The following is a 24721-nucleotide window of genomic DNA, read 5'->3' as shown; positions in this document are numbered from 1 at the left end:
GAAAAATTGAGTATAGTTATCAGTTGGGAGCAAGAAGAAGAGAGGGAGAGAGAAAGGTGGCCAATGAGGAAACAGAGGAAAAACGGAAAAGGAAAATTAGAAAACGGAGGAACAGGTCAACAGTTTAAGAAGAGTGAGTCAGCAGACCACCGGAAACTAATGAACAGGTGAGGGGGAGCTAATCAATTAAAACATCGGGAGCAATTGGAATCAAACACTGTTCTATACAGGTTTCTATATAGGGGTCTAGTCAATTTTTAAAAAATTAGAATAAAAAATTAGAATATATATTGTCTTCAAAAGAACAAACACAGTATATCTGAAGAAAAATATAAGCAAAATGTGAAACAAGTACATTGGTAAATTTGAAAAAAAAACTGTGTCTTCGCTAACCTGATTAGAAAATTTATAGAGCTGTGCTCACTGAATCCAGACCGGCCGCGGCTTTTTCCTGAAATCTTCAAACAGCCGCGGCTTTCTAGGGTTTCAAGGGAAAACAGGACTTTATATACTTTTGACTTTTTGGTACCAATTTGACAGCCAGGATTCGACCCCCACTGGTGCCAGCACTTTTTTGGGCCGACCGCGACTGTTTGAGATTTTCAAGAAAAAGCCGCGGCCGGCCGTACGACAACCTTGCCTGTCGGCGATTCACGAGATTAAAAAACATCATTCCTGCCCAGACAATCGCTCACTATAACTTTGAATCTGTATAATTATTATTGCTTCCGTTTCATGTTTTATGCGCCAAATCTAATTCTGAATGAAACATTTTGATTCGATATCTTCCTGATTTTTTGATTTTGAAAGCATTGTTAACACATTTAATAAACTAATCGTGATCCAATGTAGAAGGGCAACAGAAAATAACTTTTTATGGAATCAAACAGACCAAGAGTAGAACTTCTTTTTTGTAGTTGACAACTTTTCTGTACGGACATTTCCTGGAAAGTTATAGTAATTTTAAGTGAACAGCACAAAAATTGCACTATTTTGCACTGAAATGGGTCGATTCTAGGGAGAAATTTCTTTGGGAATATGAAACTTGCTAGGGAGTGACCGTACAAAAAAGTTGTTAACTACAAAAATGGAGGTCTACACTTGGTCTATTAGATTCCATAAACACTTATTTTGTGGGACAGTTAGTTTTACTATGACACACACTCAAAGTTCGGCATTTTCAACTGAAAAAACCAAAACTTGATACCTTTTTGTCCGGTACTGTAACTAATGATGCTTCAAGTTTTTTATGAAAAAAACTTTTAAAAAAATAAAAGGAAAATGAAAAAACACTTCAAAATAAGTAAAACTTCGATTTTCCCAGTGACCTCTGAGAGCATACTTTGTGAATATAAAAGTACCATTTTCTTCCATTTCGAAAATTTCTCAACTCCAAAATAGACGATAACGATCTTGCTGGAACTCCTCATTTTGAGCATCACTACTATAATCCAGGTCAGTGAGAAGAGAGCGAAAAGTAGTTTTGGAGGCACTGAGCAAAATTAGAGAATTTAATGTTTGGAAAGGAAAAAAACTCTAAAATTGACGCGTAATTTTCAAACAATAAACATTTTATTCATTTCAGTTATACGACTCCCGTGGAAGACGTTTGTGCCATTCTGTCCATCTTCTTCCATCTTAATGTTCATCTGCGCAATGCCAAGTGAGTTTTTCTAACTTTGAAACAACTGAAAAACCAAAGAAAAATTAAGATTAGCAGCAGAATTCGAGACGTTCATGTACATGAAGTGAACTGTGTGATGTGTGAACTGATCAGTCAAAATGGCAATACGCGGGAAGATCGGAAGCAACAGGATTGTGTCAGGACAAGCGATGAGGTAAATTGAATTGGCAGCAAGCCTTGGTCGCAAGGCCGAAGCAAGCAGGTCGATACAATTGCCGAACAAGGTGAGTTTTGATTCTGAGATCATATTCAAATTGAATAATATATGAATTTAAGGAGTTCGTTGACGAGTGGTGTGGAATGTTAGAACTTCTTCTCTGTGAGTGAAGGTGGCATGGAATCGCTTGATGCACATCGGAAAATGACGAGAAAATCTGTGGGTAAGATAAATTGAATCCTGGTTTGGGTCGCTTTTAAATCACTTCCTTTTGCAGGAAGTGATTTTTCCGGGTTCCGTTCTTGAAGCAGCCATTTCACAGTGTGTTAATCTTCCATGGCAAAAAAATGTCCCTCGGAATGAAGCAAACTTGAAGCACGAAAATGAATATCCAACAATTATTTATTTATTATGTTAATTTCAATTGAATACAATAATAGATTTAGGAGTTCTTCCTTCACTTAAATCCTTCTTCAACTCTATCATAAACTCCACCACTGCTTCATCGTACTTTCCAACTAATCTCCCATCTGTGAAGTCACTGATTTGATCCATTAGACTGAAAGTTTCAGAGTTATTCAAGCACACTTTCCTCTATAAAAACTCACTTTCCACCCGCAGTTTCCACGCTTTTCCTTCCCATTTGCTCGATTTGTGAGCAACTTGCCATGATAGTTTTCCCCATTTCATTCTGATTGAATTCGTCTTTCACTGCTGATGGGACGACACCATTGAGAATCTTCTTCGGGAGATCTGGTTCAGCAGTAACTGGACGTCCCAGTCCGATTCCTTGTGTTGTATTCCGTTGAACTGCATCAACCATCGCTCCAACTGTACGGAATCCACCGGTCAGATAGACAACTGTGTTCTTAAATACTGGACGGATCTGAAAGGTGATTTTATAGTTCCAGAAAGTTCAAATTTGATGTTTGTTGATATTCTTATTTCGTATCAAGCTCATCTATTCCAAGCGAAATCTGATTAAATAAGAACGTTGAAAGTTTTCAAAAAGAAAAAAACTACGGTTTCAGAAAATTCAGATCTCCAGCCTCCTCTATTCTTTTCAGTATTCCGCAGCATATTGCATGACTTATAATAAAAACTTGCGACTAGCCTGCTCAGCAAACTCTGCAAAGAACGCCTCCCGCTTCTTCGTCGATTCTCTCTCATGGTTGAAGAGGAACTTTTCAGCAGTTCCACCTGATAATTCTACAAAATCGAATCCTCTTTCTTCATACGCTCTACACATTTCTTTGGCATCTTCCAGTGTGGTTCCTTCTGATTGGAACTCCACTGAATTTGTTTTCAATCCAATCAAAAAGTCTTCCGATGGAATCTCTTTTCTGATCTCATCATAGATTTCAAGAATCAATCTGTTCCGATTCTCCAATGATCCTCCATATCTGTCAGTTCTCTTATTAGTAGTGAGAGAAGTGAATTGAGAGAGAAGATATCCATGGGCGCCATGAAGCTCCACTCCATCGAATCCACATTCAAATGAGAACTTGGCAGCATACACGAATCTGTCAATCACTTCAGTTTTCACTTGTTCCAAAGTCAATCCAATTGGTTTTCCGTATTGATTATCCGGAGTTTTCAGTTGAACATCAGAAGCACTCCATGGCGATGGATTCACATAACTTGGAGTCTGTCTTCCCGCATGAGACAGTTGGACGATAGCCAGAGATCCGTCTTGTTTCATTTTCTGAGCCCATTGGGTGTAGAGAACTCTTCTTTCGGAACTGTCTCCTTCTTTGAAGATGATCGCATTGCCCACTGCTTCGAGGTTTGTCTGAAAATGTCAGTCAGAGAATAAGGAAATTACTAAATACAAGATGGCAACATTGTTTTAGCATATAGCAGAAACAGTAATTGGGGTGAATAGACTCACTGGATCAACCAAAACGTTAGCCGTCAACGTCATTCCAAACTGTCCATGACCCCATTTGTCATAAATATTCAGAATATGTTCAGTCGGAAGTCCATGTTTTTTCAAGTCTTCTGGAGCGTAAGTGGACAATCTCTCAGTCATCGCAGCTTTCAGAAAACGATTCTGTGCAGTTCTTCCATTCGGAAATTTCAGTTTCTCACCGAGAATTTCCGATGGAACAACTTCAGCATTCGGGAATCTTTTCAGAGACATTTTGAGAGAAAAAGTAGACAAGAAATGTTTGAAAATTTGAAAACTCAATTGTCTATTTATATTGGGTTAGAGTGATGACAAATCGTTGATTCCTACTCTGTCTACACTGTGTACTCTGTAGGAAAAGAAACACTCTCTGCCGTTTTATCATTGAGGTCAAGTTCTCTCGTTTCTCGTTTCAAAGAATGATGTGTAAACTAGAAACGAATTGAAAAGAAAATCATCAAAACATTGAGTGAGTTCAATTAGTAATGAACTGGAGGGTAAATATTTGGTTTCTTTGAACTGTCGAGGGCATCTTTGAATTTACTCTCAATGAAACTCCAGAGCAGAAAGTTGAAAGTCTATAGAAACATATTTATCTTGATAAAAAGTCTTGTATTTCAAAGTTATTGTTAAAAATAAGATAAAAATTAATTCATCCACAGGCATTTTCGGCAACATTGCTTCTATCTGCATGTTTCCGAACACTTCCATCGCCTCCAGTTTCCAACGACTTTTCTTACGCTCTTTCTTCCCATCTGCTCCAATTGTGATCTACTTGCCAAGATTTTTGCTGATGGAACACTTCCATTGACACTCTTCTTTGGGAGATCTGGAACAGCAGTAACTGGACGTCCTAGTCCGATTCTTTGTGTTGTATTCCGTTGAACTGCGTCAACCATTGCTCCAACTGTACGGAATCCACCAGTCAGATAGACAACTGTGTTCTTGAGTACTGGACGGATCTGGAAATAATTTTCTTAGATGCTGTTTCAAGAAACTCATAAGGTTTTTGGACATGATCTAATTGTAATTGATAGCTTGGTGTACCATGTTTATCACTCTTATATTTAAAACGCATGTGGTGTCTGTCTGTCCGTCGCAATGTCCGCAAATTTTGAGAAATGAGAAAGAGAGAGACTGCAAATTACCGAAAAACCCTTGTATGAAAAGAAACAAAATAAAATCTTTCCCTCAAAATCAGCTCACTGCATCAGCGAACTCCACGAAGAATACTTGTTGTCGATTCTCCCTCATGAGCGAACATGAACTTCTCAGCAGTTCTTCCAGTCATCTCAACAAAAATCAAATCTCTTCTTCTCATAAGCTTCACACAGAAACTTGGCATCTTCTACAGTAGTTCCCTTCTCCTGGAATTCCTTGGAGTTTATTTTTGATATCAATCATTACTGTCTTAAATTTTCATGTCATGTTCTAGCTTTTTTGAAAACATGTTTCTAAAAATTGTGATAATCAAAATGAATTTATATTTTCTGATTGTCACTTGAAGTTATACTTCCACAGAGATACTATTTAGCAAAACAGAATTACCTGAAATAGACTTCAGGAAATAATTTTGCTGAAACAACCCTCATTTTTTCGAAAATAATCTGAAAATCCAATGTCTCCAGATCTTCCTTCTATTGTTTTCCGTTTATTCCAAAGTCTTTCTGACTTTCTTCTCGTATGTTCCAATCCAAACAATAATAATTATAATATTCTCCCCGTTTCTTTCTCTCTCTTTCGTATCCCGAATGTTATCATTCATCCGAGATCTAGGGCACAAATGTTGCCGTTCCGTTCACTATTCATATCGCGCATATTGTACTTTTATTATTAAATCGCACCTTCTTCTTTCCCATTCTTATCCCAAATAGTACATTTCCAGAGAATGAAAGTGGACGTTGCCCGTCTGGGTGCACGGCTCATCTGTCTGGTTTCTGCATTGACAGTATGCTTCACATTGATCAGTTTCATTCATATTTCATCGAAAATTCAGAAGACTGAAAATGAAATTTTGGGGAAACAAGCGGCTTTCAAGGTTGGTTAATCAACGGGGTGGTTGTTAATTAAACGCTGTTAGGAGTTTAAGACTTGAACTTATAGTGAAACGGGAACTTTAGAGTACAGTTTTTCGGGATTTCAACTGTTTCAAATTGGTTTCAAATAGTTGAACATTTAAATCTTAACCAATCACACACCATCTATCTATCTCCAAAAGTATAAAAGTTCTTTAACTGAACAATTCCAGGCGAAATCTCAAGTGATCTGGGCGGAGCTCATCGAGACCGGTAGAACTCTTCGTATTCCAAGAAATGCCTATGGAGCATCTGAAGAGAAAAAGGGAATCTTGCATCAATGTAGTCGTAAGTTCTCCTCTCTGCTTATACTCACCCATCTCTTCTGATTTCAGAATGTACCCGTCTTCATTGCCCACAAGGACCAATTGGAGAAGAGGGATCACCTGGAAACGACGGTCAACCGGGTACTCCTGGAAAGCCTGGATCTCCAGGATTAGAAGGAACTGATGTTGATCTAGAGCCTCAAGATGAACTTCCTTGCTCAATCTGTCCATCTGGGCCACAAGGACCACGTGGAGCACAAGGAGAACGTGGACTTCCAGGAAACCCAGGAAGAAAAGGAAAGTCTGGAAAATCTGGACATCCAGGACAACCAGGAGGATTGGGAGCAAGTGGAGCAAAGGGACCAACTGGGCCACGTGGAACAAACGGATTGAAAGGACCACCAGGGGACACTATTATTGCTGGAGAAGGAATCAAGGGACCACCAGGAATGGCAGGATCACAGGGACCAAAGGGACCACCGGGTAATCCTGGAAGATCTTCGAATATCAGAGGACCACCAGGAAAGGCTGGACAGCAAGGAGGTATTGGAGCTACTGGAAAGGTAAGGACAACATGGGGTGGATGTCTATTGAATTTTTTGTGAAACAAATTTTGAAATAATATTCATGAAACGGTAAATTTTCATTTTCAGTTCGGTAAATTCGGAGAGCAAGGAGGAATCGGAGCACCAGGAGAGCCAGGTCTTCCAGCTGCATACTGCCCATCTGATTGTGGAGTTAACACTATTCTCTCTCAATTCGGTGGCCGTGCTCAACACCCAGAATCCATTAATGGAGAAGATAATGGAGCACCAGCCTCCTCGAATCAAGAAGAATATGCACAAGAGGAACCAGTTGAAGCTTCACCTGCTCCACCTGCACCACAACCAACTGTTCAACAACAACAAGAGACTGCTGCAGCTGAAGAATCTTTCGAGGAATCTTCTTATAGAAGCTTCTTTGGACATTAAATACATTAACAGATATCAATTGATAAACTATTTTTCGTTCTTGCTTTGTCATACTGGCTCATCAAAGTAAGGTCAACACTGTACGGCACTATTTCTTTCCACTTTTCAGGTTTTCACGAAACCGATATTGTTTCTGAATACTGAGATAATGAACAGTATTTTAGGTGAATCGTGTAAAAACAAATCGGTCAAAATAATTGTCTGTTTTATTAGCTCGACACAGTTCTTACAACTGCGCTCCATCGAAATGCCCTTGAAAAATGTATATTTTTCTCTGAATCTCTCAATTTAGCACATAGTTGTCTTCGGTTTTGGTAGAGCGCGGCTGTAAGAACCGTACCGTGCTAATAGAATGGAACCGAAAGACAAATTAGACCAACCCTTGATTTTTTCTATCGAGTTTTGAACTTCATTGATCTATTTTCAATAATATTCACACTTTTGTTTGTCATATTTCAAGCAACTGAAAATCCACTGTTTCTGAACAAGATTATAACTTTAAGAAGTAGCTGAATGACGGTCAAACATCTAAAGAAAGTTTTAGTATTGTCTGTAACTATAAACAAGTATTGGATTTCCAAATTTGAATATTGGATGCCCTATTTCCTTACCTCCTTTTTTTGACTCCACAGAATGTTGTCGATTTCTCACCTCTTCTTTTTTCAGAAATGTCTTTTTCTGAAATTTCCCATACTCATAAAATATTTCAAAAAATATAAAAGAAAAAAACAATAATTCGATTAAAAACCACCTATATAACCATCTCGAAACAGACATTTTTCTCCACGAAAGGATGCATTTTTCCCTTCTTTTTCTCTTCTTTTCCCTCGGCTTCACGGCTGCTTCGGAACCCGAGAGAACTGCAAAACAAGTGATGGATTATCACTTGGTTATGATTCGAGACTATTCAAGATATAGAGATTACACAAGTCTTCAGACTCTTTTCGAGTCTTATCCTAAAGAATGTGAGTTTCTTTTTTTCAAAAAGGTTCGGAAATTGATGAAAAGTTTACAGTTTTCGCTGAAAAACCACTTCGTAAATTCGAATTTTCATTTTTAATATTTCAAAATGATTCTTTAAATTCTAGGGGACACCGAACACAAATGGTCAGAAGTTATGAATATTCTGAAGGAATACGAGTTCAAGACTCACGATGCCCAGTATTCAGCCTTCGATTCCCAAGGAAATCCAACTGAAATCAGTGGAAAAGTCACTTTTATGATGGGAAACAAGAATTTGACTGATCTGGTTCGTCTGAAGAAGGTATCGTTTCTCTGAGTTTCCCTTCAACTTTTCCGTCTTTTCAGGATTCCGCGAACAGTGTCACCGAGTGGAAAATGAAGAATCAGATGATGAAACCACGTGGAATGGCCGCCTTCACTCCATGGTACTGCTACTTCTCTCTTATAATCTGCTACATAACTGGTAAAGTGGAGCACTAAAAGGGTTACTGTTAAATTCAAATAAAGTTTCGAACTTTATCAAATTTTTACAAGGAAGCTAAAAAAAAAGTAGAAGAAACATGAAAATAGGAAAACAAGAGGACATGAAGTTGTTGGCAAAGAGATTTTGAGCATTTTGGTTAGAAGTGGAAAAGCGATAGAAAACGGGGGCGAAATCAAAAAATAAATGAACAACATAACTACTAGAGAGCTAGTATTTACAGAATAATCGATAGAATCTCTAAAATAATAAGGCACTTCGGGGATGAGGGGATGTATGAAAGAAACAGGTAGTTGATAAGGATTTTGGGTGGGATCAGAAAAAAAACAGTGTACAAAATAAGGTAGAAAACAAACTTGTTATAGAGGTAATTGATCCTAATAATTTACAAAAAAGAAACGGGTTAGTGCAAAGGTGCCACACTGGCGTCATGAATTTCCTCGTAGTGACCAGTGAGTCCAGGAGTATTCGAACCGAAAACACACACTGTGTTGTCGCTGTATCCAGCAACAGTGAGAAGTCTGAAATTTGATAACTCAGTTTCTCTTCGGGTTGATTTTAAACAAACCTCATCTGATGCATCGTCAATGAGATAATCTTTGGAATTGGTGCCTTCTTTTCAGCTGCCACAACATTCATTCGTGCGCCCATCTGAGCTGCCGACAGTTTTCTTTGTGATCCGAAGATTCCAAAACCACCGGAACTCTTCTCTCTTCTTATCATATCAACTTCTCTAGGTGGCGCGATAAATGCCATTTTCTTATTCTGAGCAACATCATAGATTGCAAGATTTCCATTAGAAGCAGATGCAAGAATTCGAGAATCTTCATGAACAAACATGTAAGAATGTTCTCCGGGTGCCCATGGAGTGATGATGGATGGAGTTGCTTCTTTGAACATTCTCAACTGTAACTTGTAGATTGATCCATCCTGACTTCCAGCAAACAATTCGGTTCCGAATCCTTTTCGATTCACTCTCAGATGCATGATTCCAGGTGGTTTCACATCGAATTGATTTCCAACGTTTGCTGGTGCCAAAGAGCATCTTGCTGCTTTTGGATTAGCCATTCTCATATCGAAATAGTCAACACGACCATCGCCATAACCAACTGCAATCATATTTCCTTCTTCATCCAGATTTCCTGACATTGCAGTTGGCAGTGTATGTTTATCGAGTTTAACACCGAGACCGCCCGCCTGTTTACTTCCTGGGGAATACATCACATCTTGACACACTTTTTCACAATGGGCATCCCAGATACGAACACTTCGGGTTCCAGTACACATGAGCTTTCCGTTTTGTTGATTCCAGCTAAATGAAATAAATTACTTTTTGCAAAGAATGAAATTAAAACTTACTCAAAGAGACATTTATTTGTGTCATCGCTCAACTTCATCTGAGCTTCCAATGGGAATGATGCAGAAACGAGTTCCGGTGTCTTCTCGTATTCATCACACCATCCGAAGAAATATGGATCCCAAATTCGAACGATTCCGTTTGAACTACATGCGATCACCATTTCACGAGACATATCGTTTATGAGAATAAGTTGAGAAACATACGAAGGGCAGAATGGATTTGAAGCAGTCAGATCAAAGCGACGGAAGCATCGAGTGTCAGTGTCTTGGCGGATAATAGTCATCTGTTGACCATCAGATGCATACATACACCTTCTCAATTTCGATGTAATCAATGAGCGAGCTGGATGAGTGAGTTTAACTCTCCACAGACATTCATCATACTTCGTGTTCTGAAAATCTCTTCCCTCGACTTCTGCACTTTGTAACATTCCTTCCATTGCATGAATTGCCCAATCACTAATCGTTGTCGTCGTCACCACTACATCCTCTTGACTTCTCTCTTTCTTTCCTTCTTTCTTATCTTTTGCTCTCTTCTCTTCATGCAACTTTCTATCTTGCTTCTGTATCTCCTTAATTTTCTCTCGATATTCATCTGGCATGAATTCATCCTCGTCTTCATGCTCCCAGTCATCTGGTTTCTCTTCATCAAGAGTGATGACGTGAAGAATCGGTTCAACGAATACTTTACTGCACCAAGCGACGAATTGTGTGCTAACAATAGGATTTTCAATAACAGTTCTCAAAGTTTTCGACTCTTCTTTCACTGCGAAATCACCGGGAACCGCTTTTGTTCGTCGTGGAGTGAATTCCATCGTGGCTGCGTCAATGAAATCGGATTTTCCTGAAAAAGAAGTGAATAATTATAAAATCAGAAAACCATTCGAACTCACTGAAATTCCCTTTAAGAGTTCTTCCAGAAGCAGTCGTCGCAACGTCTCTTTCAACTTCTCTCTCCACTTCTCTTTCTTCAGTGATAGAAACTTCTTCTTCCTGCATTTGTCTTTGTTGATTTCGGAGATCTTCTTCTTCACTGTCAGTCTCATCTTTTGAAAATAATTCGCTGCTTTGAGTTTCATCGGTAAACGAGCTTCCAGGAGAGAGGGCGTTTCCTATAATTGACAAATGAATCTATTACATTCACCTTTTCAAGAAACTCACTATGATGTTGATTGAGGTCCCCAGGGCTTCCCACTTGAAATTTAACTTTTGATTCATCCTGCAATCTTTTGAGTTGCCCTTTTCCTCTGCCTCTCGGTCTCTCTTTGTGCACTTGATCATTCATTTGGGTGAAATCGATTCCTTCAGAATTGGAACCAGTCTCTGGAATCGTTGGCAAATCTTACAATAGAAATCTTCAGTTCTCAAAATGTTCACTTACGTTTCTCCACTTCCAAATTTCGTTTAATTTGATCTGCTAATTTGGAAACTTCTTCATTCGGTCCGACCGGGCGACGTGGCATTTCGACTGTCGCTCGTGAGGTCTTACGAGCAATCATTTTACGATTCAGATGAGCCATTGTATTATCAATGTTTGCTTGCATTTCTGGAATACCCGCCTCGACTCGATGCACTATTTTCTGAGCCATTCGAGCGACCTGAAATATAGAAAATGTTTTAGATTTATTTTATTTTATTTTATTTTATTTAATTTATGTAAAAATGCAACTAACTCTTTCAATAGGATCTAACGATAATCTCAATAAGGACAACCATGTTCTTGCAACTGCTTCATTGAAAGTCTTCGCTTCGAGATGCTTGATTTGAGCTCTCGCTCGCTCTCTGTACTCGATATCCTCCGATTCCCTTTCAACATGATGTCCTTCATCATGCCCAACCAAATAAACATGTCCACTTATAGGATCTGTCTGAACAACTTCTTCGACAGCTGTACTGAATACACTCGTTGACATCTTCTTTCGCATTACGGACGGCTGCATGAACTCGTTTACAGGAGGTTCACGACGTCTATTCGATGGCATTTCAGCGGCAATATCGAATCCTTCTTCATTCTCGTTTTCAGATGAATTTCGTCGTCTTGGCAATTTGAACTTTATCTGATTTGATAAATCCAATAAGAACTTGACGAATCTCTTCTCGAAATCGAATACGAACCACTGGAGAGCGACAATTAGTTCTTCTCGTACCAAAACAGAACTATCGAATACACATTGAGCACACATCTCATCAGCGAGATTCTCTTCGACTGCTGATGCGTGTTCGTTCGATCGAGATGAGTTTCGAAGCAAACTTCCGAGAGCGAATACGGCGGCTGCTCGTACTTCTGCCGAATCATCACTCAGTTCGAGAATCATTTTATCGTGTGCCATCAATCGAATACCCTGCCATCTCGCCTGATCATAATCCGACCATAAACGTCCGAGACCAATCAGAATCCAAAGTTTCAGAAGCTTCACAGATCTGGCAGTATCATCAACCATCAACTCGGTGCAGATTCCCATATATCCTTTATTCGTGAGCTCTTTTTGTGCCAAACGGAAGTTATTCGATGTCAATTGAGCAAGAACAAATGCTGCCACCGTTTTCTGCTTCGGCTTGATATCCGGATCGCCGAGTAGCTGAAGGAAGTACTGGAATCGAAGCATCGTCTTCTTCTCTTGGGTCTGTGTTGTAGGTTTCATGATTCCTCCGGGCTGCCTTTGTTGTTGCTGGGACTGTTGTTGTTGTTGCTGTTGTTGTTGTTGACCTTGTTGTGGACCTTGTTGTGGACCTTGTTGTGAACCTTGTTGCTGGGACTGTTGTTGTTGTTGCTGTTGTTGCGGTGGTTGTTGAGTTGGCGGCGGTTGTTGCTGTTGTGGAGCCGGTTGATGTGGAAGTTTTGACTGTTGGGTTGGAGAATGTTGTCCAGCAGGATCCATTTGTCGTTGATGAGCTTGTTGATGAGCATACTGAAGTTGCATGTCTAGAGCTTGATTTTGGTTGTTTTGGAAGCGACCGCCGGTTTGTTGACCAATGGTGAGAGCGCGTTTCTGAAATTATAGACTCAAATTAAGTTGTCTCAATTAAATGACTTACATCCATAGTCAACTGTGGCGGCGGTGGATGATTAGCAAACATTGCAGAAGGTTTGAGAGCCACAGACGGTTGTGGAGGTGCCTGTGGTTGCTGTTGTTGTCCTGGTTGAGCTGGAGATTGTGTCGTTGATGCAGATTCATCGATACATTCATTGAACAGCTCCATTTGGCATGATGGATCCACTGCCAGAATTTTTGCCCAAATGAATGCAAGTGAGATCTTCAAATCACTGATATTACTTTGAAGGAGTTTCAGAACATATGGGAAGATTCCAACAGCAAGTGAGTATCCAATAGCCCATCTTCCAAAATCAAGGAATCTCGCCAGCAATCGAAGAGCTCTGACACGATGAGCCTGACTCAGAAGTACTTGAAGAACCATCGGAAGTTGGAGTGGCGGTGTTCCCTCGTCAACTCCATAATCCAGCCAAAGTTCAAATGCTTGAAGTTGTTCGGTGAAGAATGTATTATACTGATGAGTCTCATTGAATGTGAGCACATGTTCGAAGTCAATGAGTACAAGGAATGGGAATACACCACTCCTATTGATGACGTCTCTTCCACAAAACAACGCTCTCTCCGATTCCTTCACATACATCAATTCTCTACAATAATCCAGAACCATATCCATCGTTTGATCCCAACATCTCCATAGATCATGTCTAGAAGTATCTTTCAATGCAGGTTGTGATACTGGTAACACATCGAATTTCGACATAACTCTCTGGGCAAGAAGGAAACTTCTGAAAAGTGTGGCCAGAAGAAGATCTTGACGGAATAACTTTTGAAAAGAGTCACGATCGATGGAAGTGAATGCGATAGTGTCTGTGATGGCCGTGAATATCCAGTTGAGCTCGCCGAGTACTGTCCTTCTTTCAGCCAGATTTCCAGGAATCATATCGAGAATATTCTCTGGATACTCGTCTCGATGCTCCGAATGACTCAGATGGAATGCAAGAGATGTTCGAATCGGTGTTGTAAGACAGGAAGTGAAAAGATCAGCTGGAAGATGAGGATTCGACATTGGAAGCCATTGACCAGCACTACAAGCAGCCAAATGGATGCAATCCTGGAAGATTATCATGAAAGGGGATTTTTCTAATCATTCTCTTACATTATATCTAGGATACTTCTCAGGGAATCCAAGTGCTTCAGCTTGATCGGCATCTGTCATTTTTGAAGAAATCGGTGGCAGATTTCTCTGTTCCTCTTGCCATCTATCGAATCTACTCTGCCATGAACTGAAATCAAATTATTTTTTATGAAAATAAAAAGAAAAACCAACATTTTCTGATCTTCTCCAAATCGTCGATAATTATGAAGAATCGTCTCAGCTGAATGTGTCTCCCAGATGTATATAGTGGGATAATCAAGCCATCCTTGTAAATCGAATATCGACAATGGAATATATTGAGTGAATGACTTGTTGAACACCCAAATCTCTCCGTTATCTGTTGGTTTTGGCACTCCATGACCGTTATAATGAAACAAGACTCGATCATTTCCACTTATTCTTCTCAGATTCGTTGCTACTTTCCTCACATCGTCGATTGGAGGATCCGTACAAATTTTGTATCGAGTTCTGGGAATATAAAAGGGGTTAAGAGCTGCTTAATATCATTGTTCATAAAAACGAATCACGAAAGAAATTATAGCTTACTTTGATTTCGGCTGCCACTTTTCGTAAGCTCTCTGTGTGCTCAATCCAACTTCTATCGCCGCTTTGTGTGCTCCACATTTATACGGATCAACCCATGATAGAAGGCGAGCAGGAGCATCTTTACGAGATGGAGCTTCTGGTGGATCGACTCCCAAATGAAGACACATTATGATGGCGACGGACGCTGTTCGTAGACGATCACTTCCTTTTCGACGATTTACGCTGAAATGATTAGTTTCTGTTTTCTTTTGCTAAACAGTCTTCATTTATCCCTGTGCAAATTTTTTTCAGTTGCTAGACACCGTCTTGTAATTTCGCGGCTTTGTTTCTATATATTTTGTAGTCAATGCGCATATTTTTTTCCTCTGTCTTTCAGAAATTGTATTTCTCTCTCTAATTATGCCATCAATCGATTTTCCTCTTCTACAATTTTTTGTTCTTCTCTCTAGCTTCTTCCCGAAAAATGATGAAATCAGGAAAGACGGCGCGGTGTGTGAACACTTGCGCGTCCGTTGTTATGCAATTGGTGTGCATTTCACTTTCGCTTTCCGGTGCTTCACACTCTTGCAAGCAGTTTAGTCCAAGATTTCAGTTTAAACGCCTTTTTTCCAATGAGATTCCATTTTTCCTTCGAATTTCTCGATAAAAAACCAAAATCTTACCATTCTTCGATACAGTCCCATTCGTCTTCCATACTTCCAGCGATATCTTCGATGTGTCGTGGCTCTTGTAGATACAATGTAACTCTTTCTACGTTTCTCTGGAAAAAATTCGATTCAATAGTCTATGAACCCATTTTTAATTTTTAGAATTTTCCTCTCAATTTTCATGGGAATTTCTTTAAAATAATTTTTAATTGTAAATTTTTATGAAATCTTACTTGAGCATGCCACATATTTACTGTTAATCGCTCTGCGAATGAAGAAAATTCGGTTAAAAACCTGTCCTCTTCCATTTTTGTGTCTGAAACAATTCAATTTTCATTTCATTTAAAAATCACATGACCGAGAGAATTATGAGAAAATCGCGCAAAAATCGGAGAAATCGATATAATTTTCAGAGAATTGAACACTAAACAAACAAAAAATTTGCAACATTTTCAGGCTTCTCGTCGTTGATAAAAGTGCAGAAATCAAATTGGCACTCACGTTGGCAAAACTTTGCCGAAATGCGTGAAGAGTGCAAGTGCGCTCTACTGAACTTCACACATTTTTGGCATTTTTTCAAATAAAAAACTTGGTTTTCAACCTTTTTCGTGAGAAAATAGCTGGAAATCTTTAAGTTTTTGATATGTAATTAATTTAAAAGTTCAGGTTAACATTTAACTCGAAGTTTTCATCGATTTTCAGGAATTTCGGTGGGAAAGAGCACAAGAACCCTTTGAAGCAGCTGTATCGTTCGTTTTCTCTTTCTCAAATTAAAAAAAAACAAGAAATAATCAACAATTGTTTATTGGATGATGTTAAGTTCTCACTGTGTTCAGTCATGTTCTCAAGTTGGAAAGCGAAAGAAAAATAGAAAAGATTATTAGACAGAAGTAGTAGAAGTAGGTCAACGATGTGTAGTCAGCGATTCAAGCCTTTGGATACATTCGACGCATACATCCGGGTCCGTGGCAACCGAGGAATTCAGTGCAGACGCAGCCTGGTGGAGCTCTGAAACAATAGGAACTTCTAATTACTCAGCAAGCAGTTTGAAAATAAACAAGTTTCAAAAAACTGGTTCATCTTCATAGAAACAGGGGACAGCTGGTAGAAGTTATAGAAAAAAAATAATCTAAAGAGGAACTCCGAACCCAATCCAAAACCTCTTTCCGAATTCCGGATTGACCGCGGCGGCAGACGGTGAGATCGGACGATATCTCGGGTATTGGGCCATGTTTGAGCTGAAGAGAAAATCGAGTGGATCGACTGCCAGTGTGGTGGCACAGAGCATCAGGAGCACTGTTGGCAGAATGATTTTCGATGACATTATCATCTGGAATATGAAAAGGGAGAGTTGAGAAAAGGGAAGAGGGAGAAGAATTTTCAAGGATAAAATGAAGTTTAGAATTCAAAGGTAACTGTTTCAGACTTGAGATAAGTTGTGAAGATCTTGACACTATTAGTGCTTGATTGTTTGGATACGCTTCAACTGTTGGAACTTCTAGGTTTAATCAACATTTCTTACAAAAATTAAGATCATTTATAAATCTGCGGCTTCATATCCTTTAAATTTATATTTTTGACTGAAAACTGAGAACATGAAAATTCTAATGAACAAAAGCTGAAATTAGACGCAAGACTTCAGAATCTCATATTTTCTCGTAAAACACTAATCATGAATCTGCAACAAAACACAAACATACTTTAAAGTGAACCAAAATTTTTAAATTTTTTTAAAAACTGCATCACTGCCTTCAAAAAAGAAGCAAGTGAGGTAACTTTTAAAGTCTTCCGACGGTTCAATGAAACAGTAGTTCCAAAAAGAACATCTTATCTGTCGGAATCGACATTTAATGGAAAAAGGAGTGGCAAATGAGAACAAGACATGCGATCTTTTATATGGTTAGGAAATGAGAAAAAGAAAGAAGGAAGCTCTTGACGCCTTCTTCCTTATTTCTTCTCTCTTTCCCCCCATACGATTCACTGGAATGAGTCTTCCCACTTTTATATTATTCTGAAAAACAGATAATTGAAGAAAGAACTTTCTGAATACCAATTGGTTGGGGACCAAAGAGTCATAGATGAGAAGAGAATGGGGTGGTCTCAAAACAAAAACAAACACCCGACTGAGGAGAGAAGATTATGGTGATTTCCACGAGATGGGTATGACTCAATTCCAGATAGAATGGGAGTAAGGTGGTTAAGAGTAGGTTCACTCTGAAATTTTAGATCCGGGTGGAACATAATTCACGGCTTCAGGTTAATGACATAAGGGATGACTAAAATCTTTAGATATTGAAGTCGAAGGCTGCTTTGGAAAAAAGTTATTAATGTCCGAAAACTTTACCGGCTGAAAAAGATGGGTATGATCGGATTACTGTAGTTTCGAAAAGAGTGATAACTCAAAGACCAAGAGAAACACTGTATGACATGAAGTTCTTTTAATTTTCAGTTTTTTAGTAGTGAATTATCTATGAAAACAAAATAACAAAAATGGGTCGTCACACTTCTATAATAAAACAAAAACTAATTAGATCCTTCCTAATCCGGAAACCAACGAGACTCTACAGACTTGCGAAACCCACCATCTGACAATGAGAAAACCGAAAACTCGCCCTACTTTATACCCCCGGATCAACGACTTTTTTGGAATTCAACTCTTCCAAAAATGATCAATTTCTGAAAACTCCTGTCTACTGCACAATCTTTTTATGACGCTCAAGTCAACAGAACTAGAAAACTAACTGAATATGGCAAAAAGTGGCGACACCTGATACAATTTATAGGAAATCTGATGACGGATAACTCGATAAAAGGTGCACATGATTAGTTAGTAGGCGTTTTTCAGGTGTTACTTATCAAAACTCAATCAATGCGTGCCCGGCACACCATCAAAGAATCGGAAAATCATAGAACATTTGAGCATTAAAGATGGAGTATTTATAGTGGTTTTCAGAGAATTCATCACTTGATATTTCTGGAATAATTATAAATATTCTTTAAACGGCGGCGGACGCAAACAAGGTCCTGGCAACCTTCGAAAAACGCAAGGCGGAGGTAACATTCTGCAAAAATGCCTCCATTCGACCGGATCTGTCAAAGCCGGAATTGATCAAGTATCGGAATGCTTGGAAGAAAGCCATCGAACTGAACAATCAGGAAAAGCAAAGAATTTACACCGTTCGAAATCTGGAAGTTGTCAAGATAACCTACAAAAAAGATCAGGTGCCATGGGCTTGGGAAATCAGAGAGCAAAAGGCAAGCCCTGCTCATTAGCTTATGCCAACTGCTTCGCTATCTCCAATAAAATATCCTATCTGAATTATCTTGCTTCTTTCTATTCATTTGACGTCATTGCACTCACAGAAACCAAACTGAACGATACCTTTCCCGATGCTATTTTGTCCCTTGACAACATGTTCACCGTTTTCCGCAAGGATAGAACACGACATGGTGGTGGCGTGGCCCTACTTATATCAAAATCTGTGAGATGCTCTCTTATTACTATTCCAGAAGCCTTAAGTGCTGTCGAAATTATTGCTGTGGATGTATTTATCAATGGGAAGTCAACCCGTATTATATCATGTTATCACGCCAATCATAGTTCTGATATCGGTCCAATCATTGAAGCGCTGGAGTTCTTATTGTCTACCCACAAACAGACTATTATCACTGGTGACTTTAATATGCCACACATAGATTGGTCGAGTATGACGGCATCGGACAGCAAGTGCAATGAGTTTTTAAGCTTTGTACTTCGGAATGGATTATGTCAACACGTCCACTCTCCCACCCGCCTCAATCCAGACCATATACTTGATTTATTGCTGACAAATACTCCGAGTGTACGTGAAGTGGTGGTAGGGGAATTATTCAGCGATCACAAGTTGATAAGAGCAACCCTGAATTTATCGCTAAAGAAACTACCCAATCATAAAACATTGCTTAATTTCCGGAAAGCGGATTATGATAGTATCAACTTTGTACTGAGCAATATGAACTGGATCTCTATATTTCGGGAACTATCGGTCGAGGAGATGTACAGTCAATTACTGGAGGTCACCACTAACCTTATCAATACTTATGTACCCACTGTCACCCGAAATGTCTTACGGAAGAAGTATCCTGCTGAAGTTAGACGGTTACAAAAGTTGAAGCTATATATATGGAGGAATGAGGGTAACTCTGAACGTTACAAGGCCATTAGTGCTTTATTGAAAAAATCCCTCACTGATTATGATACATCGGAACTTGAGAAAAAGCTTACTACTGGTTCATCCAAAACCTTCTTCAGATTTATGAAAGACCACATGAAACCATTTCATGAGGTCGGTATCATCAAGAACAATGGTGAAATTATCTGTGATGACATAACCAAAGCGGAGCTGTTTGCTGACAAGTTTTCGGAAGTGTTTACGCATGATGATGGAAATGTTCCATTCTTCAAACCAAGGTTCAACTCTATTATCGATGGCTACGAATTCGAACCGTATATAGTGGAAGCTGTGTTGGCAAAGCTCAAGCCCAGACATAATCGAACTCCGGACCAGATCCCTGCTATATTTTTGAAGAAAGTTGCCACCGCCATTGCGCTCCCACTTACATTAATTTACAACAAATCACTGGCAACGGGCAACATACCTCATATCTGGAAAAAAGCCATTGTTGTACCGCTGCATAAAAAAGGCCTCAGATCTGACTGCAATAACTACAGGCCAATTGCCCTTACGTCCAGTGTATGTAAAACTATGGAAACTATTCTGAGAAGAGTGTTAGTCCAACACCTGAATGTCAACAGTTTATTGAATGGGAGTCAATACGGTTTCCGTGCTAACCGCAGTTGCGAGTCTCAACTTATACATTATCAAGGCACTCTGTTACATGATCTGGAAAATCACAAAGCCAACTATGCCATCTACATTGATTTCAGCAAAGCGTTTGACAAAGTTCCGCACAACAAATTATTGACCAAACTGGAAGGATATGGTGTTCACGGCAACCTCCTGCGCTGGTTATCTATGTTTCTAACCAATCGTATTCAGGTGATTTCTCTAAATGGGACTTATTCCAAACCTATGGATGTAATTAGTGGAGTTCCTCAAGGCTCCGTCCTTGGGCCTCTTCTCTTCCTTTTATACATCAACGATATCAGTGACAACGTGGATTCTAATTTATTAATGTTCGCGGATGATTTAAAACTCTTCTCACCTCATGCCAACCTATTACGAGATGATTTAAACACTATATCAGAATGGTGCTCTAAGTGGCAAATGACAGTTGCGCCTAACAAATGTGAAGTCATAGAGTTCAGATTCTCTTCTCGCAACCTGAAACTCAGAACTTCCCCCGATTTTCAAATCTCAGGTTTGAAACTCCCTTTTGTCAGGCATATTCGGGATCTAGGAATATTCTTTTCGGACGACCTGTCATTTACACATCATGTCAATATTATTTTAAGGAGATCTCAATTCAGAGTGAATATGCTTTTCAATATTCTCAAGAATTCGACTATGGAAGTGTTTATTAGATGTTATATTATATATATTCGACCTATCTTGGAGTATGGATGTACCATTTTCTCGCCCTATCTCAAACTTCACATTCGGAAGATTGAATCTATTCAGAAGTCATTTGTTCATCGAATTTTCAAAAAGTTTGGAATAGAATATACATCCTATTTCAACGCTCTGGATATATGTGGACTGGACTCTCTGGAGCTCAGAAGATTAGTTTTCGATTTGGTATTCATATATAAATCAATTATCAGCAGAGAGATCTATTGTGCAAATGCCTTATTTACATTTATTCCATCTGTTAAATCTCTAAGAAGACACCCATTTTATTTGCGTTGTAATATCAAAAATAGTAACAAATCCAGCTCCCAGTTCTTGACCAACCGTACTTTAAACTGTTGGAACTCTCTACCCGTTTCTTCTTTCCCGGTTAAATCCTCCTCCCGTTCGTTTAAAACTAACTTGAAACATGTTGATTTGTCTAAGTATCTAACTCTTTCTCCCCTCAACTATTAATGTTTCTACTTGTCTCCCCGCTCCCTCTCTCGTTTTTGGCCTATTCACGAGGTAGCAAAAAAAGGGCAAAACTATTTTTCTCTTTTTTACTACTTCCAAAGGGAAAAATAGTTTTTTACCACCTAATTTTGCGTCCTCCAGAATCGGCCCATCAAATATTTATTTATCTTTTTGAATCCACTTCGGTTGTATCAGTGGCTCCTTGCCCTTCATATCGAATTAAAATAAATAAATAAAAAAAAACTGAAAGTACAAATGATATCATGATACTGGTAAAGATAACGAATCCGGTCGTGAAAATATATCATTTGAGAAAAATATATTTATTCAGAAATCTTGAAACACTAAAAAATGAAAACTCAAAGCTCTTTCGGTTTTATCCATCAACATTCGCGAGCTTGTTAATCAATGCCTCGTAGATCTTGATTCCTGTAAAATTTCGCTTTGAATAAATGACTTTTGGGATAAGTTATCAAAATAAGACTACCTTTCAAAAACTCTTTCTCACTCAAACATTCATCCTTGTCATGCAAAAGGAATGGTGTGTTGACCATTGGAGTGAAACCAAGAGCGGGAATTCCGGCCTGGAAATAGGAGTTGTGGGGGGTCCCCTTATCAAAAACGCTGAAACAAAAGTGAATTTTAAAAAAGTTGGATACAAGAAATTCTGTAAGTGTTCGTCTTGGTGTCGGCTTCGGAAAGTTTCAGTTGTCTTTCATAGTTTAAAGAATCAAGTTTGGTTCAAAACTTTAAATCCGATGAAAGGAAACCAAAGGTGTAATAATTCTAACCCAGCCAGTTTTATTTCAAATCACTAACCTCTCTGACAAATCTCGCATCCGTCGATGCAGCCATTATTCCTTGGTTGAATTCGCAGTTCCTGAAAGTCAATTAATTATTAGTGAAAAGTTTCTGAAAACAATCCGTTCTCACATTTCCTTCATCCCATCCTCGAATGCCGCCCAAAATGGATTGTCACGTGTACTTGGAGATACCGGTTTGAAGTCGGAATACTGGAAGAAACGATTTCAGTTTTCGTATGCTCAACGGAGCAAGATCAACACAAATAACGAAACACATCGAAACAAGATGGAAAGCTTCTGGGTTCTTTTTGAAAACTTTGAGAAATGGATTTCGATTACCTGCACAAATTGATAAGAGACTCCTTCTCCCGCATCTTTCACCCATTTATCCAGACGACTGCGCATTTTTCCGAAGTCTTGATTCGGTGTCAGTCGAATATCAATCGCTGAAAACTCAATGGTTCCTCCCTGAAATATCCGTTTCTCAACTCACAAACGTGGATTTTCTCCGGCACAATATTAACAAGAACTCCTCCGTTTATGATATTCACATTCAGAGTTGTGACATCAGCTAGTGTCAAATTGTTCTTATTCATCAGTGCTTCTTGTTCATTCCGGAATTTTCGAGTGTTGTAGAGAAGGCGTTCCTGAAGAAAAAGGTAGAAGATTGAAAATCGGAGACTTTCACATTTATGCTCTGAATCTGAGAAACACAAAGAAAAGTTTTCGATTTTCTGAATAATTACTGTTTTAGCTAAACAATTTCTGTTTTTCAGGTAATATTCTCTTGATCAGGGGTTTATGAGATTTTGTAGAGAAATAACTGACCAACTTTTCCAATGCAGTATTCTTAATGAATTTCGATCCATGACCTGCACTCCCAGTAATAGTGACATTTACGAACCAAGTGACCCTCTCTCCGTAATAAACATCATAAATATCATTCTGACTTGGGCCTCCTTCATCCAACGAGAAGCCAATATTCAATTTCTTAAACTCCTCTGACTTCACGAATCCCTTCATTCCATTCTCACTTCCAGTCTCCTCATCCGGAGCGAATACTATATGAATTGTCCGTTTCCATTGTTTGATTCCTTGCTCGAATAAATTCCTGAATGCTTCCATATGCTGTATTCCCAAACTCTTCATATCTTGTGCTCCTCGTCCGTAAATTGTCCCATTCTCATCTTTGTACCCAGAATATGGATGATGTGTCCAATCGGAAGAAGTTTGGACTGTATCCATATGAGAATAGAGCATAATTGAAGGGAGATCAGGGAGAGAACCGATTATTGTCATTATGATGAAAAACACTCCGGGAGCTGTCTGTAAATTATAAACTCATTTATCTCTGTTAAAACGCTCACCTCCACAGATCTTCTCATTATCCCCAGTTCATCTGCATAATTGAATATAAATTTTAGACATGCCCCTGTAAAGGATATCTCTGGGAAACAGAAACTAAAGATTTGAAACTAACCATAATCTGGAGTCGGCTGCTCCGAATTGATCTTGAGGTACTCGATCAAACGAGTCACTGCTATGTTTTCCATGTTTGTTGAACAGAACTGAAATGATCTCTAATTGTAAGTTGTTGAACTGATCAAAATGAGTAATAAAGGTTTTATCTGTAAAGCTCACGTCGTTTAATAGAAAACTGGAATCGCTTGACGAAAAAAGTTGGAAACTTGACAGAATAGTGAAGAGAATACCTCTCCAATTGTGTTTAAATACTGTCTTGTAACCAATAGAAAGAGAAGAAACAAATCTATTTTCTATTGAAACCTTTAGAAAAGATCAAAAGATTCCTCCTCTTTTAAAAAAGAATTTGAACTGGTTTCAAGAAAATATAATTTGAAAACGTCATCTTGTGTTCCTGAAAATGGTCTTGGCCGGGAATCAGCATGTAACAATGATCTTTACAATCATGTTTCGAAATTGAAGCAAACATTTTAACATTCGGTTGAGGGTACGGAGAAGGTGCTCAAGAATAACTACTTGGAGGCACACTGTTCTTGTTGTTAGTTAATTGTTCATTGTAATTTTCATAGATTTTTAGAAAACAATTATTGAAGAAAGATGACATTTGAACAGCAAGCAGCAATTGAGAAACTGTTAATCTTCAATTTAGAGCATTTCTGAAGAGATGCCCGATTGTCCTAATCACCAGCCCTCTCTTTTCTTCGAAGATCAAAATGAGTCCCAATTAGTCAACTCCTCCACAGTTTCCTGTCCTTCAGCCATGTTGACTCGATGCACCAATTCGCAGAGATCACTGACTATCTGAAAAACAAAAAGACAACTTACAATGTACCCAGATTGAGAAATTACCTTATTCTCTCTTATTACAGTTCTATCTACATCTGCAAGAGCTCCTATCAGACAACTTGGTGGGGTGCTGGTCATACGGTAATTCGTTGGCCATTTTTGAAACTGATGAGATAGTTTCTGAAAAAAACAAAGATATACATGTATTCCATTTTCTATTAAATTTCTTTTGACTTCCAAGCAACTACTTTCTGAAAAAAACATAACTTTACGGATCCATTATCTTTCTTTTTTAGAGCATCCGAATCACAACTGGCTAAAACAAGAAAAAAGATCTTCACACCAATTTTTCGAATTCTGACCTTTTTCTTATGTTACAGTCTTTTTCTAACAATTTTTTAGATACAACCCCATCTT

At 38.7% G+C, this 24721-nt stretch overlaps 7 protein-coding genes across 7 annotated transcripts; 3 read left to right on the top strand and 4 right to left on the bottom strand.

The window, feature by feature from the left end:
* Positions 1-63: 63 nt before the first annotated feature.
* GCK72_013424 (uncharacterized protein) lies at positions 64-2011 on the top strand (the record flags this gene model as incomplete). The annotated part of the gene is made up of 4 exons (XM_053729844.1): positions 64-167; positions 1586-1663; positions 1721-1838; positions 1961-2011. 4 exons carry the CDS (start codon positions 64-66, stop codon positions 2009-2011), a joined length of 351 nt encoding a protein of 116 aa, XP_053584616.1.
* A 250-nt stretch (positions 2012-2261) lies between these two features.
* Positions 2262-3984, bottom strand: GCK72_013423 (uncharacterized protein; the record flags this gene model as incomplete). The annotated part of the gene is made up of 4 exons (XM_053729843.1): positions 2262-2400; positions 2450-2717; positions 2952-3633; positions 3733-3984. The coding sequence occupies 4 exons, from the start codon at positions 3982-3984 to the stop codon at positions 2262-2264; spliced, it is 1341 nt and encodes a 446-aa protein (XP_053584615.1).
* A 245-nt stretch (positions 3985-4229) lies between these two features.
* On the bottom strand, positions 4230-5004 carry GCK72_013422 (uncharacterized protein; the record flags this gene model as incomplete). The annotated part of the gene is made up of 3 exons (XM_003096214.2): positions 4230-4328; positions 4491-4712; positions 4957-5004. 3 exons carry the CDS (start codon positions 5002-5004, stop codon positions 4230-4232), a joined length of 369 nt encoding a protein of 122 aa, XP_003096262.2.
* Positions 5005-5638: 634 nt separating this feature from the next.
* GCK72_013421 (uncharacterized protein) lies at positions 5639-7062 on the top strand (the record flags this gene model as incomplete). The annotated part of the gene is made up of 4 exons (XM_053729842.1): positions 5639-5788; positions 5999-6113; positions 6161-6654; positions 6745-7062. 4 exons carry the CDS (start codon positions 5639-5641, stop codon positions 7060-7062), a joined length of 1077 nt encoding a protein of 358 aa, XP_053584614.1.
* Positions 7063-7855: 793 nt separating this feature from the next.
* GCK72_013420 (uncharacterized protein) lies at positions 7856-8505 on the top strand (the record flags this gene model as incomplete). The annotated part of the gene is made up of 3 exons (XM_053729841.1): positions 7856-8027; positions 8151-8326; positions 8371-8505. 3 exons carry the CDS (start codon positions 7856-7858, stop codon positions 8503-8505), a joined length of 483 nt encoding a protein of 160 aa, XP_053584613.1.
* A 7628-nt stretch (positions 8506-16133) lies between these two features.
* Positions 16134-16537, bottom strand: GCK72_013419 (uncharacterized protein; the record flags this gene model as incomplete). The annotated part of the gene is made up of 2 exons (XM_053729840.1): positions 16134-16215; positions 16356-16537. 2 exons carry the CDS (start codon positions 16535-16537, stop codon positions 16134-16136), a joined length of 264 nt encoding a protein of 87 aa, XP_053584612.1.
* Positions 16538-21609: 5072 nt separating this feature from the next.
* On the bottom strand, positions 21610-23589 carry GCK72_013418 (uncharacterized protein; the record flags this gene model as incomplete). The annotated part of the gene is made up of 8 exons (XM_053729839.1): positions 21610-21662; positions 21721-21817; positions 22053-22113; positions 22167-22246; positions 22376-22482; positions 22530-22683; positions 22865-23271; positions 23517-23589. The coding sequence occupies 8 exons, from the start codon at positions 23587-23589 to the stop codon at positions 21610-21612; spliced, it is 1032 nt and encodes a 343-aa protein (XP_053584611.1).
* Between the last annotated feature and the right edge of the window lie 1132 nt (positions 23590-24721).

This window comes from Caenorhabditis remanei, chromosome IV (assembly GCF_010183535.1).
Source record: "Caenorhabditis remanei strain PX506 chromosome IV, whole genome shotgun sequence".
NCBI classification, from domain to species: Eukaryota; Metazoa; Nematoda; class Chromadorea; order Rhabditida; family Rhabditidae; genus Caenorhabditis; species Caenorhabditis remanei.
Note: the sequence above shows the minus strand (reverse complement) of the source record. Positions and strands in the feature narration are given on the sequence as shown.